Raw genomic sequence first — 12321 nt, 5'->3', positions numbered from 1 at the left:
ACACATGTTCGTAACAGCGAATGCGGATTACATCAGAGTTTTCTTTTTCCGGAAGGAAAGAACAAAATAATGAAAATAAGAGTAGGAAAGCGAACAAATATTAGGCTGTCCGGTACAGCACGCTTCGTTCTGCAGTTTGTTGCGCAATATAGCTGGCGTTGTTTTGCTGATGCAGTATTTACCTTCGCTCGACCAAAACGCACAGACTCACACGCGCGCGCATGACGCACACGCCGGTACAACCAGCAGTACGCAGTCGCGCACGCACGCACGAACACAAAACACACATACACGGGCACAATAACAGCGAGCGCTTACGCGTCGGAAGAAAACTTGGCGCACGCTCCTCCTGCGCAAACTGGAACGCGCTGACCGAAACAGAAGTCCCTCTGGCAGCGCCGCGGCGCGGCGTCGGACTCCATGACGCCCGCCGGCGCCCTCGCCCAAGTTGATCCACTAGCCCTCTCAACTACGTCAGCGGGCGAGAGGCAAAATGCGCTATCCGAGCGGCCGCCGCGCGCAGTGTGTACGCTAGAGCTTGGGCACGACGCACGTGCCTCCCCGTTCTCTATCCAGCCTCGCGCACTCTCGCCAGGCCTCTGCGGCAAGGGCCCACCCATTCATTCGCCAACCGCGCGAAGTTGTGCGACGCACTTGGCCGTAGATATAGCGCCCCGTCGCACGCCACTATTCAGATCATCTAGTATAGCTTTGAAACGCCATATCGAGCAGCACCAGCTGCGTGATTCGTACTTTATTTGTTGTTTCTTTTTTCTCCCGCGCTGTCTGTGAGAAAGAAAGAAGAACACATAAGTCCCGCAACTGCTGGCTTTTTCAGCGTGCGGGAGAGCGCGGGGCACGGAGCGTGAAGCGAAGCGCCACGTAAGAAGAATACAGTCCTCGCATCCGCGCGCGTGTGTCGCGTGCTATAGCAAGGAGGGAGCAACTGCAACTCGTGATCCACCGGCTAGTTGAGCATTTTTTTTTCCCTTTCTTCTTCTTCTCTCCCGGTATCGGCGAAGAGTAAAGACAAGACCCCGACTGCTTGCCTCTGCTGGTGAATACCTGCTCTCCGGTGGCGCGCAGCAGCAGCAGCAACAGCCCGAATCTGTGATACGCGACTTGAGCCTCCACTGCCTCCGTCTGGCCTTTCTCTGCTCAGCATCCGGGAACGTTTCTCTCCGACCTCGAGCCACGGACTCCAGACCAAGGGAGCGGCATCCGCACCACCTCGGAGAGCCATGGCCTACTCCCCCGTCAAAGTGATGCGATACAAGGTGAGTCTCATCTTTCTGAACTGTTTTGAAGACAGGGCAAATAAGATGGGAAAAAGGAAAAGGGCAATCTATTGGCGGTAGCAGCACGTGTTCATGCCTCGTGCGTAAACGCTCTTCAATGTACCTAGAAGGTATTTCGCCTTTTGCTCCTCGGAGGTTTTGGTAGAGCCAGGTGTCTTGCGTGCCTCTCAAATTTCCCTCAATGTTTTCGTTTCCCAAAGGGTGGTCCACTTTTATGGGGTCCACTTTTATGGGGCCCGGTTTATTATCTTTTCTTCTTATTCTTTTTTCGGATAGTTGCGGCGCGCAGCCTAGCCGTCATCTTAACGGACTGCAACGGGGCCGTCAGTATCATTAGTGGAAGTGCAACGATCGACACTATCGATATCGGACTAAAGAGAGAGAATGTGTTCGCAGAGCTTTTCCTGCTTGGGCAGCAGGCAGACCGCGCCTGTCACGCAACGAAGAGCTGATAGAAGGATTACGTGCGCTACATATCTCGCAGGGCCCCACAGGAATGGCCGAAGCACGTGGCTTTTACTTTCGGCTCGCATTCAATTAACTTTACGTCGAGTAATGCAACAGAGGAAGGGAAGGCCGGCTCGCAGCGTGAAATATGTTTTATACGGATAAAATTGCACGTGTGCGCTGAAAGCGGGACCGTGAGTCCTCAAGTTTCACAACCTCGCATGTTTGCGCCATGCTGTTGCGCATACGTGCCCTGCATAGTCGGATGTAATTCACAGAGAGCGCCGGGCCGCCACATTTCAAACGCTACAAAGCGTATGAATGCGGGTGCCACTTATATCGTGTGACCGCCGTGCTAGAGACATCTCAAGCTTTCGATAAAGTTGAGAGTATTACTCAATCATTTGGACGCAGTAGGTGTCGAGAGTCGCTAGAATTAATGTTTGGGAACGTGGACTGAGTGCACTTAATATCGTCAAAAAGGCTGAGACACCTTTGCCTAAACAGCCAGAGTGTTGCGTTAACAGAGGGTTGCGGATGCGTAGAGGTCGACTTCGTAAACACTGTGGAGGCGGACTAACGGCTAAAGGTAATCGGGACATGTAACATCACTAAAGGGCTCGGCTAGCCATAAACGCTTGCTTCGTTTCATGTTAAGCTTACCCATTAGAGAGAGCGAGAGAGGGAGAGTGATACAAGCTTTAATAATACACTGTAGGTGTTAGCCTGGCTGTTCGACTGACATGCTACTCCAGGAAAATAATTACTCTTAAATCGTTGAATAAAGTTTGTTATGCTAGAACACATCATCTGTTATATGTTCTATTTTGTTGAAAATAATCCGGCTAAAGTTGGTTTACTTTAAAAAAAGAAAGAAGAAAAAGAACACGGGCAGCTCGTTGACAGTGTTATTTTGCCGTTAACGTTGCCGAAAGCGCAAATTTCCCTCATCTGCCCAACGGATTGCAGGTAATTTTCCTTTGCACTGGCATTTGTGCGCAACAGCTTGCCTGCTCCTTCTACACCTTCAAAGCTACGGCGTCTTAAACTTGAGTACGCGTTGAGAAAGACAGTCTGTCCCACTTTTAAAGAGCTATATAAGGTTTGAGGCCTAGTTAAACGTGCAGGCACTATATGATTTCTTTGTGTTCTCTTTTTCCTTCCTGTCTGTAAACAGAAGTATCGCTCTGAGCGAGAATTCCGGTCACTGGCGCAAGGCTCATGAAGTAGTTCACCACAGAAAAGCGCTAATGTAAACAAGTTTAGCCTTGTCGTATACACAACGGAGAAGGGACGGGATAGTTGAGCAGATGCACCAACATTTTCTATAAGAACAACAACGATTAATTTCTCCATCCAAGAAAATGGAGGGAGGCTCCAATCTAAAGCGAAATACGTTCGCTTGACAGGCTTTCGAACCCCACTTTGCATGGCAGTTCATATCCAGGAAACAGCAGTTTCCTGTATCAAATTTACATAACACGCACGCAGAGGGGTATATACACAAAACACTCAATTTTATGAACGGTTCAGAAGAACGTAACCACACGGGTATGTATTTAGCCGCACTTATTATGCACTGTATATTAAAACAGAAATTCAGAATACGCATTATATACGAAATATTATACACAAAGGAATAAATCATATCCATTGCAACAGCAGAGCGACATATGTGCCAGATTTCGCCGGTAACGCTCACTTACTTTAATTGATCACTCGTCAGGCCCGAGAACGTGGATTCAAGCAAGGTGCGTAGGCAGCAAATACACTTCCCATTTGCTTTGGCTGACGCACGTTCGTGCAAGGTATTAAAGGCCACACATTTTCACTTGTGCGCTAATGTAACGCTTAGAACCAAGTTATAGAATGTGTGCCAAAAGAAAGGAAGCACTGTCGAGGACTGCAAAGATGCGATGGGTCATGTGGTGAAAATGGGCTCACGTAATGGGTCACGTGATGAAAATGGAAAATTTGCGGGCATATAAGATGGAGGTGAGCTGGCGCAAGAAAAGGGTAAAGGAGATCGCTAGGAGAGGCGTTCTTCCTGCACTGGACATAAGTACGTCGGTGATGATGATGGTTTCCGCTACATGATATCTACAAACGCGAAAGAAAGTTGTTCTTAATGATTCAATCAAAAAGACTCTCCCAGCTAACGTTAGCCAAGCTGTACAACCAGAAAGAAAAGAAGGATTAAAAAAAAAGCACGGTGCGCGATACAACTATAGAACATACAGTGCTCGGTCGTCATAGGTCTGACTGTGGAACACCATTGGTTTTAAAATCGTATCTTGCACAGTGTTATCTAACTCTTTTTTTTTCCAACAGCTTAGCTAACGTTAGCCGGGATACCCTATATAAGAATACGAAGATATATATTATCAGGACTATCTCGCGATTTCAGCGTCCATGGTTTTTTCGTAATGCCTCTATCTACCTACCCCCTGCCACAAAGGTTTTATCAGGCGTTGGTCGGTTGGGGGGTCGGGGGGGGGGGGAGGGGGGCTGTAGCACTTGTTGCGCAGTGTTTATAGTGCTGGCGGGCGGGCTCTTCTTCCGAGCGGCTTAAGACGCCAGACGGGTTTATCTCTCGCTGCATAATTTTGCACCGGTGGTCGCGCGAGTATCCTCGCGTCCACAGTAACTTTCCACAGTGTTCAGGAGACGGCCGCCGAAGATTACGCCTGCGCTCAGCGCCTCTTGCAGGGAGCGTACCTCCCAGAGTCCATTTACCTGTCTAGCTTGCCACATTCGCCCACTGAGGAAGAAATTATTAAATCATAAAGCGAAGTGGAAAGAAAGAGAGGCCCACTTATATAAACTGAGGCATGTAGTGAATAAAAGGAGACCAACGCCGCAATCGTGAGATTAATTAAGATCTCGCGGAAAACGGCAGCGTGAATTATAATCAGCGAACATGGGTAGACGTGACCCGCATGACGGCAGAAATCTCTGTTATCCGATAAAAAGCTTTTTCTCTCTCCTTTTGGTGCTACTAAGATGAAGGACTGGAGCTGGCGAACTCATTATAATGCGTACGACGTATAACCGGCGGTCTATCGGAGTGTATGAAAGGCGCTGCTGACAAGTCTGCGAAGCCAAAGACAGTACAGCCCATTTATTAGCATGGCCCGTATAATTTCGTAAAACCTGGAACCTATATATGAAAGAAACCGCTTCGAATGTTCGGCAGGGCTTTCGAGGGCGTGTTGCGACAATAGGTTCGTTGAGTTGAGTTGAGTTGAGTTGGGTTTAGTGGCACATAAGCAGCTTAGGCTATCATGCGCCAAACACTAGGTATAGATTCTTTTTAAAAATTGGGACACCTCAGTGAGTCCTTGTCTGGGCAAGAGCCCGGAGAGTCCCAACAATTTAACTAAAGACCTCAGCCTTCTTCTCAGGGATGAGAAGGTGGATGAGGTGTTCTGTAATATGTAGTTAAGCACTCTGCGTTTCAAAGAAGTGATTCTGTGCCGTCTTCGCATAGGACACACACACCTAACACACAACTTCATTCTAACAAAGCAAGACAAACCCCAATGTGAACTATGTGGAGATGAACTAACAGTAAACCATATCCTATTTTCATGCAGAAAACTTGAACCACTGAGGAAGACGTTTTTTACCATATTTTACAAAGAACACATCCCTTTTCACCCAGCTTTGATTTTAGGAGAACATGCGCTTATTGATATATCATGTGTGTTTAGATTTTTAAAAGAAGCAGGAGTTCTCATAAAACTTTAAAAAAAAAATAGGTTCGTGCACGAGTAACTACCTGCGAGAAGAGGAAAAAGCAATTAAGAGGGCCATTCGTACGTCATAAAAAAGTTCCCTGCGTCATGAGACGAGTACCAACCGCCAGTGGCTTTCGCTGCGTTGGAGCCTTGTGTATCTCTGTAGTTGCTATTAGTCTCTCACCAAATAATAAAACAAAACAAAACTAACTGCTAATAAAGGGCCCTAAAACGTCCCCCAGCAGACACCTCAGTTCCGTAACGATGAACCTATAATGACTAAGCCTAATAATTTAAGGATTGCGGCCAGAATGCAGAGTCACTAAAGGTCTCCCCCTTTTTGTTTAAGGGGTGCTCACCAAAGAGGTTATAAACCTCCTTGGTGCTCACCCACATGGCACGTTCGAACAGCTACGCCGCTTGGTGCGTAGGTGCGGTGAAGCGAGAGTTACGTGAGCACGTCGCTATAGCGCAACGGCTCGGGCACACCTGTTCGCGCACCCCGAGCTCTGTTAAGCTCTTCTTGAACGAGCCGGGCTAATGCCCGACATTCACCTCAATGCGTTTAGCCGAGCTGCGGAACATCCATCTATTTACAATGTAACACGTGCTTTTTGTTGACGTTCGCCTACAGCGCTTCATCACAAACAAAACTTGCGACCGACTTGGGCACTTGTGATTGCTTACAATTTTTTTTAGCTACCTGGGTCGGTGAGAAAATGTCTCTAGACACATTTATCGCACACCGAGAAGGCGTGAAAGTGTAATCGCGATCAATCAGAATTACTGCGAGCGCTGTGGGTGCTCGAGTCAAGCAATGTTGTGCCTGCATGAGGCGAAGAACGCACATCGGATTTTAATATGCGCGCAAGTAGATGCCGTTCGGTCTGCGTGCGACCTTTTTCTTTTTTTTTTTCCCGTCCATGTAGCGAAGATACAAAAGCTCCGAATTTTCATCGGCACTTTGATCATTCCAAACCCGCAAGTCTGCTGGAACGTCGGCGAACACGTACTTGCGCAATCAGCCGCGCCATTCACTCGCGAGTAAGTTAAACGGTTAAACATTTCATCCGCATTTGGACTTCCTGACAAATGAAATCCGGGAACAGCAAGACATCGTGAATAAGATGAAATAAAATAAACTAGATCAACGAATCGTCACCCGCGATTATCGTACTAGACTATAAGCGTTTCGCGTATTGCAGGCGCCACCAGTTGCCGCAGGCGCGGAATACACATCACCTTCCTGTAGCGTGCCGTACCGGGAGACCGGGATTAGGCTTCGTTATCTTCTCAGGCGTCCCGGGGAAACGCCCCTCTGTCTTGTTTTTTTTTTTTATTTATTTATTCTTTTCATCTCTCGTTCTAGTTTGCCTGTAGCGTGCGCATCCGCCTGCTGAACGGCGAATGAATTACAATTACCGCGAAGCTCTCTTTCCGCAAACCGGTAAATGGAATCGGCAAGGAACGCCGACGCCATTATACTGGCCGCGTCAGCAAGTGAGAAACGAAAAGCACGCATCTGAACGTCACGGAGAAAGAATTGTTCGCTCGTTCTTGATGCTTCCTTGATTCTTCAATTAAATCGGCGCCCACCCACAACACGATTAGTGAAGTACGATGGGTGATCCCATCTTCTGGTGCTAAATCCCGATTAGTTTACTCGTTTCGCAGCCTTCGCTGCAGTGCATGCAATGACTGAGACGAAGCTTAAGTTAAAGAGATTGCGGGAGAAGTGGTCTCGGTGACTGCTGAAGTGACTGGCATGAAATTCTTTAATTTAAGAGTGTCAACGAGGGCCCTCAGACCGGCTCTTTCAATCGCCGTTGGCTGGTGAATTTGGGTCTTTCGTAAAACTCGCGTAAATGTATTGCATAAAGCGTAATTGAACGGGCCAACCAAGTCTGCTTTCAGCGCTGGATCGCGAAATCTAAACATCCATTCTCGTTGCGAACCTACGAAGTTGTCAGAGTGGCACGTGAACGCTCTCTAGAAATGGGAAGTTGCGCGGCCGAAACAACTCAGTTAGGGTGAGAAGAGAGTGTTCCCTTTTCTTCGTGTTTGTATCGTTGACGATGCTGGTTTTTTTTTTAATTATTATTCGAAATAACTACATAACAGCTGGTCCAAATATGTCGGACCTGCTAAACGTTTCAAATAAAGGAGCCATTTCTTCAAACAATTTTTTCAATCAAAGTGAGTTATTCCGCAGGTTGAAATGCCGCCTGTATAAGTATGCATCAAAATGGCTTCTTCGGAAGGCGACGTTAATTAGTTATGACAAATATGAATACGTTGGCAGCTTGAGGAAGGGAGTTTTGCCGCTACGAGAATGAAAGGACGAGGAAGCGATTGGAAGTAGTGGTGGGAGCGCCTGGAGCCAATCACTATCGGTTCGTTCAGCCTTGAAATGTAAGGGACGTTCAGTTGCAACAAGGCCGGGGAAAAGGCGCCAGCTTTCGCGAACAAGCTACGGGCGACAAAACACGCGTAAACATGCATGGAGATTTCGCAGGATGCGTTACGAGAGAGAATGAACATATTATTTTCTTAAGAGCCATCTACATTTTTCGACTTGCCTACTGAGCACCGGATTCGCCTCTGGCAAAGAAAAAAAAAAGAAGAGAAAAATCTTGCTGGCTTCGGGCGTAAGAGTAGTATACATGACGTACTGCTAACTAAAGAAAATCTGAATCCATCATTTTACGAGCTGCTAAGGGAGGCTTCGCACAGATTTATTTTAAAAAGCAACACGTAAAATAGGGTGCTCATCGTCCACTTTGTTTCTTTCATGTTAATAGAAAGTGAAATAACGAAATTGCTCGCTTATATTGCTTATTGTGCATATCATAGCTGTGAGGGACGTTCTAGCTCCGGACTTCATTCTGTTTCGCTTGCGAGATCGGTTGCAGTACATCAGATCTGTTAACTACGTTACTTTCTATTATAAAACTTTGGTTTCGACTCTTGTCGTAACTTAAGTGTCAACACTCGTACTTTCATTTCTGCCTCCAGAGATGACTGGCTGTTCGCTGAGCTGGACGTTCATAGTCCACCGCTATCCATGGGCGGCTACACAGCGCCCCGCAGAGTTGCTTCACTCATTGCCATGGCTAAGGGCAACAGCGACACGCTTGGTCACGCGTCAGACAGCTCTCTTCGATAAGCCGCAGCCGCCAAAGCACTAAAAGTCGAGGGAACGGTTTATTTATCTCCCCTCCCCTCAACCCCTTTTTGGCGGACGCGCATAATACCTGGTTCTACCGAAGTGGAGCTTGCTTCCTTAGCCACTTGCTCCTCTTTCGGCCCCCGTTACCGGTCACCAATGTCACGCGCATCGTCTGCGCGACGTTATTATCGAGAGTCGCGACTCCGGGATGTTGCTCGCATGTGTCACGCACCTTATCTCCGATACGCGCGCTGCCGTGCTTATCGGCGTGCCTTTTTAGTAGCCTCCGTAATATTTTGTTGACCCCTCGAAGCCCTTGAGTGAAAGCGAAGGTGTGGCGTAGCGGCGCGCACATACTATCGGTGTTCTTGAAAGGGGTCGCGGGATTCCGCCGAACTGATTTGCCGCTATCAGTGTTTATGCATCGTCTTGATGTGTAGGGGGAGGTGGTGGTGGCGCCTTGAAGAGGTGAGGACGCTGGCAGACATTTCGTTTGCCTCGCAATGCGAATAAGAAATGCGATACAAAATTGGTTTTTAAATGCGAGCACACTTTCTAGTTCTACGAAGATGTGTGACATTTCGTGACGCGTAGGAACGTTGTCGTCATTTACAATAAAGAAACGACAGGCTACATCTGGAAAGAAAACGAACGATTGCCTTCAAGAAAGTAAGCTAGAGCAATAGCGAGAATGCCGATAGCTTAGCGGCAATCTAGTGACGTCCTTCAGACTTACCTTTTCTTTTTTATGAACCCCTTGCGAGTGAATCGCGGTTATAAAGTGTTGTTGCAATTTTGTATATAAGCTTGTATTCTTCATTGGAAATCGCATCAGTCCATGGAACGTGATACCACAGAACCGCACCATAGGAAGTTGCCCACCTTGTTCAAACTATTGCAGTCCTCTATGACTGGCTTTGCGGAAACAAATAGTACCACCTCCGTATTGCAAGTTTTGCAAATACGGAGTTTTGCTATTCGCAGCCTTTGGGTAAGAAGATCCCCTGGCGCACGCACACACGAAACTAATCTAATTCCGAGGTCAGCGGACGGGTGAATATTTTTCACAAGTTACAACCCAGTTGACGTGCCCAAGAAGTGTGAGATTCCCGCAACCCCTCACGTAGGGAGTTAAACGGGTGCTCCGATTAAGGTTGGAGCTGTCTTACCGCGGTGATTCACCTGTCACGCGACGACTTAGACGGCGGCGCGAGAATTCGGAGTGTCTTGCGTCGGCGCGTGCCCGCGTCCCTGCCGAGATAACAATAATAGCGAAGAAGAAGAAAAAAAGAGAAAAGGACGCTTCTGACGCACTAAGGCAGTAAAGCAACGATACCGCGTCTTGAGACGACCCGGGGAACTTGTGTGTACACGCCAAGATAAAAGGGGTCCCTTATTGACTCCGGCCTTCGAACGGAGACAGATTGGTCTGGGTCATGGTAATCACGCGTCTAAAAAGACAGGACGCGACGCCAGCCGTGTTTTCAAGTTCGTGCATGCGTGCAATGCTTTCCGTGGAAAATTCTGGCCGGACTTGCAGGGCTTTTTCTCCGTTCTTTTATTTCGTCGGCAATCGTTCGAGCAGTCTGCGTCGCCGTCGTGACTTTTCCGTTTCGTCACAAAGTGCGCAGCGACCGTGGAATGCGTCACATCCGCAGCGACCTCGACACTTTTTCGCTTATAAAGAGTATGAAAGCTCACTAATGCTTCTTTACATTTTTTTTTCTTCTGGCATTCCTTTTTCCTTCTTTTTTTCTGCAGTACGATTGTTCTGCAAGCAGAGACAAACATTGGGCCTGTCTCATACTGGCATTTACAAGCCGTGGTTGCTTAGTGGCTATGGTGTTGGGCTGCTAAGCACGAGGTCGCGGGTTCGACTCCCGGCCACCACGGCAGCTGCATTTCGTTGGGGGCGAAATGCAAAAACACCCGTGTACTTGGATTTAGGTGCACGTGAAAGAAACCGAGGTGGTCAGAATTTCCCGTTACCCCCCACTACGGCGTGCCTCATAATCAAATCGTGTTTTTGACACGTAAAACCCCATAATTTAATTTAATTTATACTTCTACTTGCTTGGGCGCGCAGGATCAGCGACTGCTATGATATATAGGCGTGCGATAAGAGCATAAAGCAGATAAGCTTAAGCAAGCATTGAGAAATGTGTGCAAGCAAACATAAATTTATATATTTTTATCAGAATTTACATAAATTCATAATCACCTTCTATTTCTCCTTCCTTTTCGCTTCCTCCGAAAGTTGGTGATATCGCTGATTCTCAGAACTCGAGATAGAGCTCCGACATGATCACGCGACTGCACGGACCGTGCGAACTCTAAAAGCCCGTGTCGGTCTTCCTAATAAGCTTCGAATGTTCTTGCGGGCACATTTTCTTGGCTCCAAGCCGCTGCGCATAACTACGCACGAACAATAAGGTCAATTTGCATGGAGGAAGGAGAAATATAGGAGAGAGCATTGCGTCACGCAGCCAGCCTCGCCAAGCGAACACTCCGTGAAGACACAGTGGTGGCCCAACGCGTGACCTCTTGCGTCGAAATCACGGAAGAAGAATCGAGATTTGTCGAGACGTTTGGTACCCAGTAGCTATGCCAGTATTTATTCGGTGCGCGCATCTCCCGCTGCCCTGCCGTGGCTCTGCCTGCAGAGCGGGATCACTAAAACCAGCCGCGAACGTCGACGTGCGACCACGTGTTGGGCCACCAGGTTGGCGTCAATGGCAGCTTGGCTTCAATCGCGTTGTGGTATGCTTTCTCCTATCTTTTTCCTTCCTCCATGTCAATTTACGATGCTGGCGTCGGCAATTTGACACACACACACACACACACACACACACACACACACACACACACACACACACACACACACACACACACACACTTCGAAATAGCTCTCCGATCACGTGGCGAAGTCTGCCTGCGCACTCCGCGGATCTTGTTATCGCGTGAACGATCAGTGACGTCGACGCGCTACAGTTTCGCAAACGCGGCACGGCGTCTCGGCGTGTCTGCTCTCTGGCCTGTGGCGGCTGCCGCGTTGTTTGCTTTGTTGTCTGCTTCCGTAGCTCAGGTGCGCACGAGGCGCGCGCGGGTTCGCTCCGGAAGTGCGTGCTCCCGCGCCCCGTCGGACCGGAGAGAAGCTCATTCGCGCCTTGTGGATGGATGGATGGATGGATGTTATGGGCGTCCCCTTCGGAACGGGGAGGTGGGTTGTGCCACCAAGCTCCTGCTATTCTACTGCCTAATGTCCTACCCAGGTTAGGTTAAACAAGAAAAAAAGGGGAAACAAACACTATGAGCTCCCACAACCAAATTTTCTGATCCCCTATTGCGAACTGTGCTTTTGTGTGTCTCCGTCTTTTTGTCGTTTCCCTACTTCCACCAATCGTCCAACCGCCTCTTACTAATCCCTATTGCCGGACATGTTTACTTTTCCACTGCTCTCGCTGAACCCAAGGGCTTCAAGGAGGCCAGTGGTGCCTAAATCGACCGCTGGGTAGACGTCTTGACATTCTAATAAAACATGCTCCATAGTTTCCCTAGCTTTACCACAGCAAGCACATGATTCTTCCTCCTTATATCTCGTTTTATAGGTGCGTGTTCTAAGGCATCGCGGTCTCGCTTCGAAAAGTAACGAGCTTCCCTTCGAGTT

General features: G+C 48.2%; 1 protein-coding gene across 1 annotated transcript in view; it reads left to right on the top strand.

Moving 5' to 3' along the window:
• The first annotated feature begins 525 nt into the window (after positions 1–525).
• LOC126536380 (sodium- and chloride-dependent glycine transporter 1-like) overlaps positions 526–12321 on the top strand; it is a 111975-nt gene continuing 100179 nt past the window's right edge. Inside the window, exon 1 of the mRNA XM_055073964.2 lies at positions 526–1277. Coding sequence (XP_054929939.1) covers positions 1242–1277 — 36 coding nt within the window. The 5' untranslated portion in view covers positions 526–1241. The remainder of the gene's footprint in view (positions 1278–12321) is intronic.

The sequence above is a fragment of the Dermacentor andersoni genome, chromosome 4, assembly GCF_023375885.2.
Source record: "Dermacentor andersoni chromosome 4, qqDerAnde1_hic_scaffold, whole genome shotgun sequence".
Taxonomy (NCBI): Eukaryota; Metazoa; Arthropoda; class Arachnida; order Ixodida; family Ixodidae; genus Dermacentor; species Dermacentor andersoni.
This window is presented reverse-complemented; position numbering and strand designations above follow the sequence as displayed.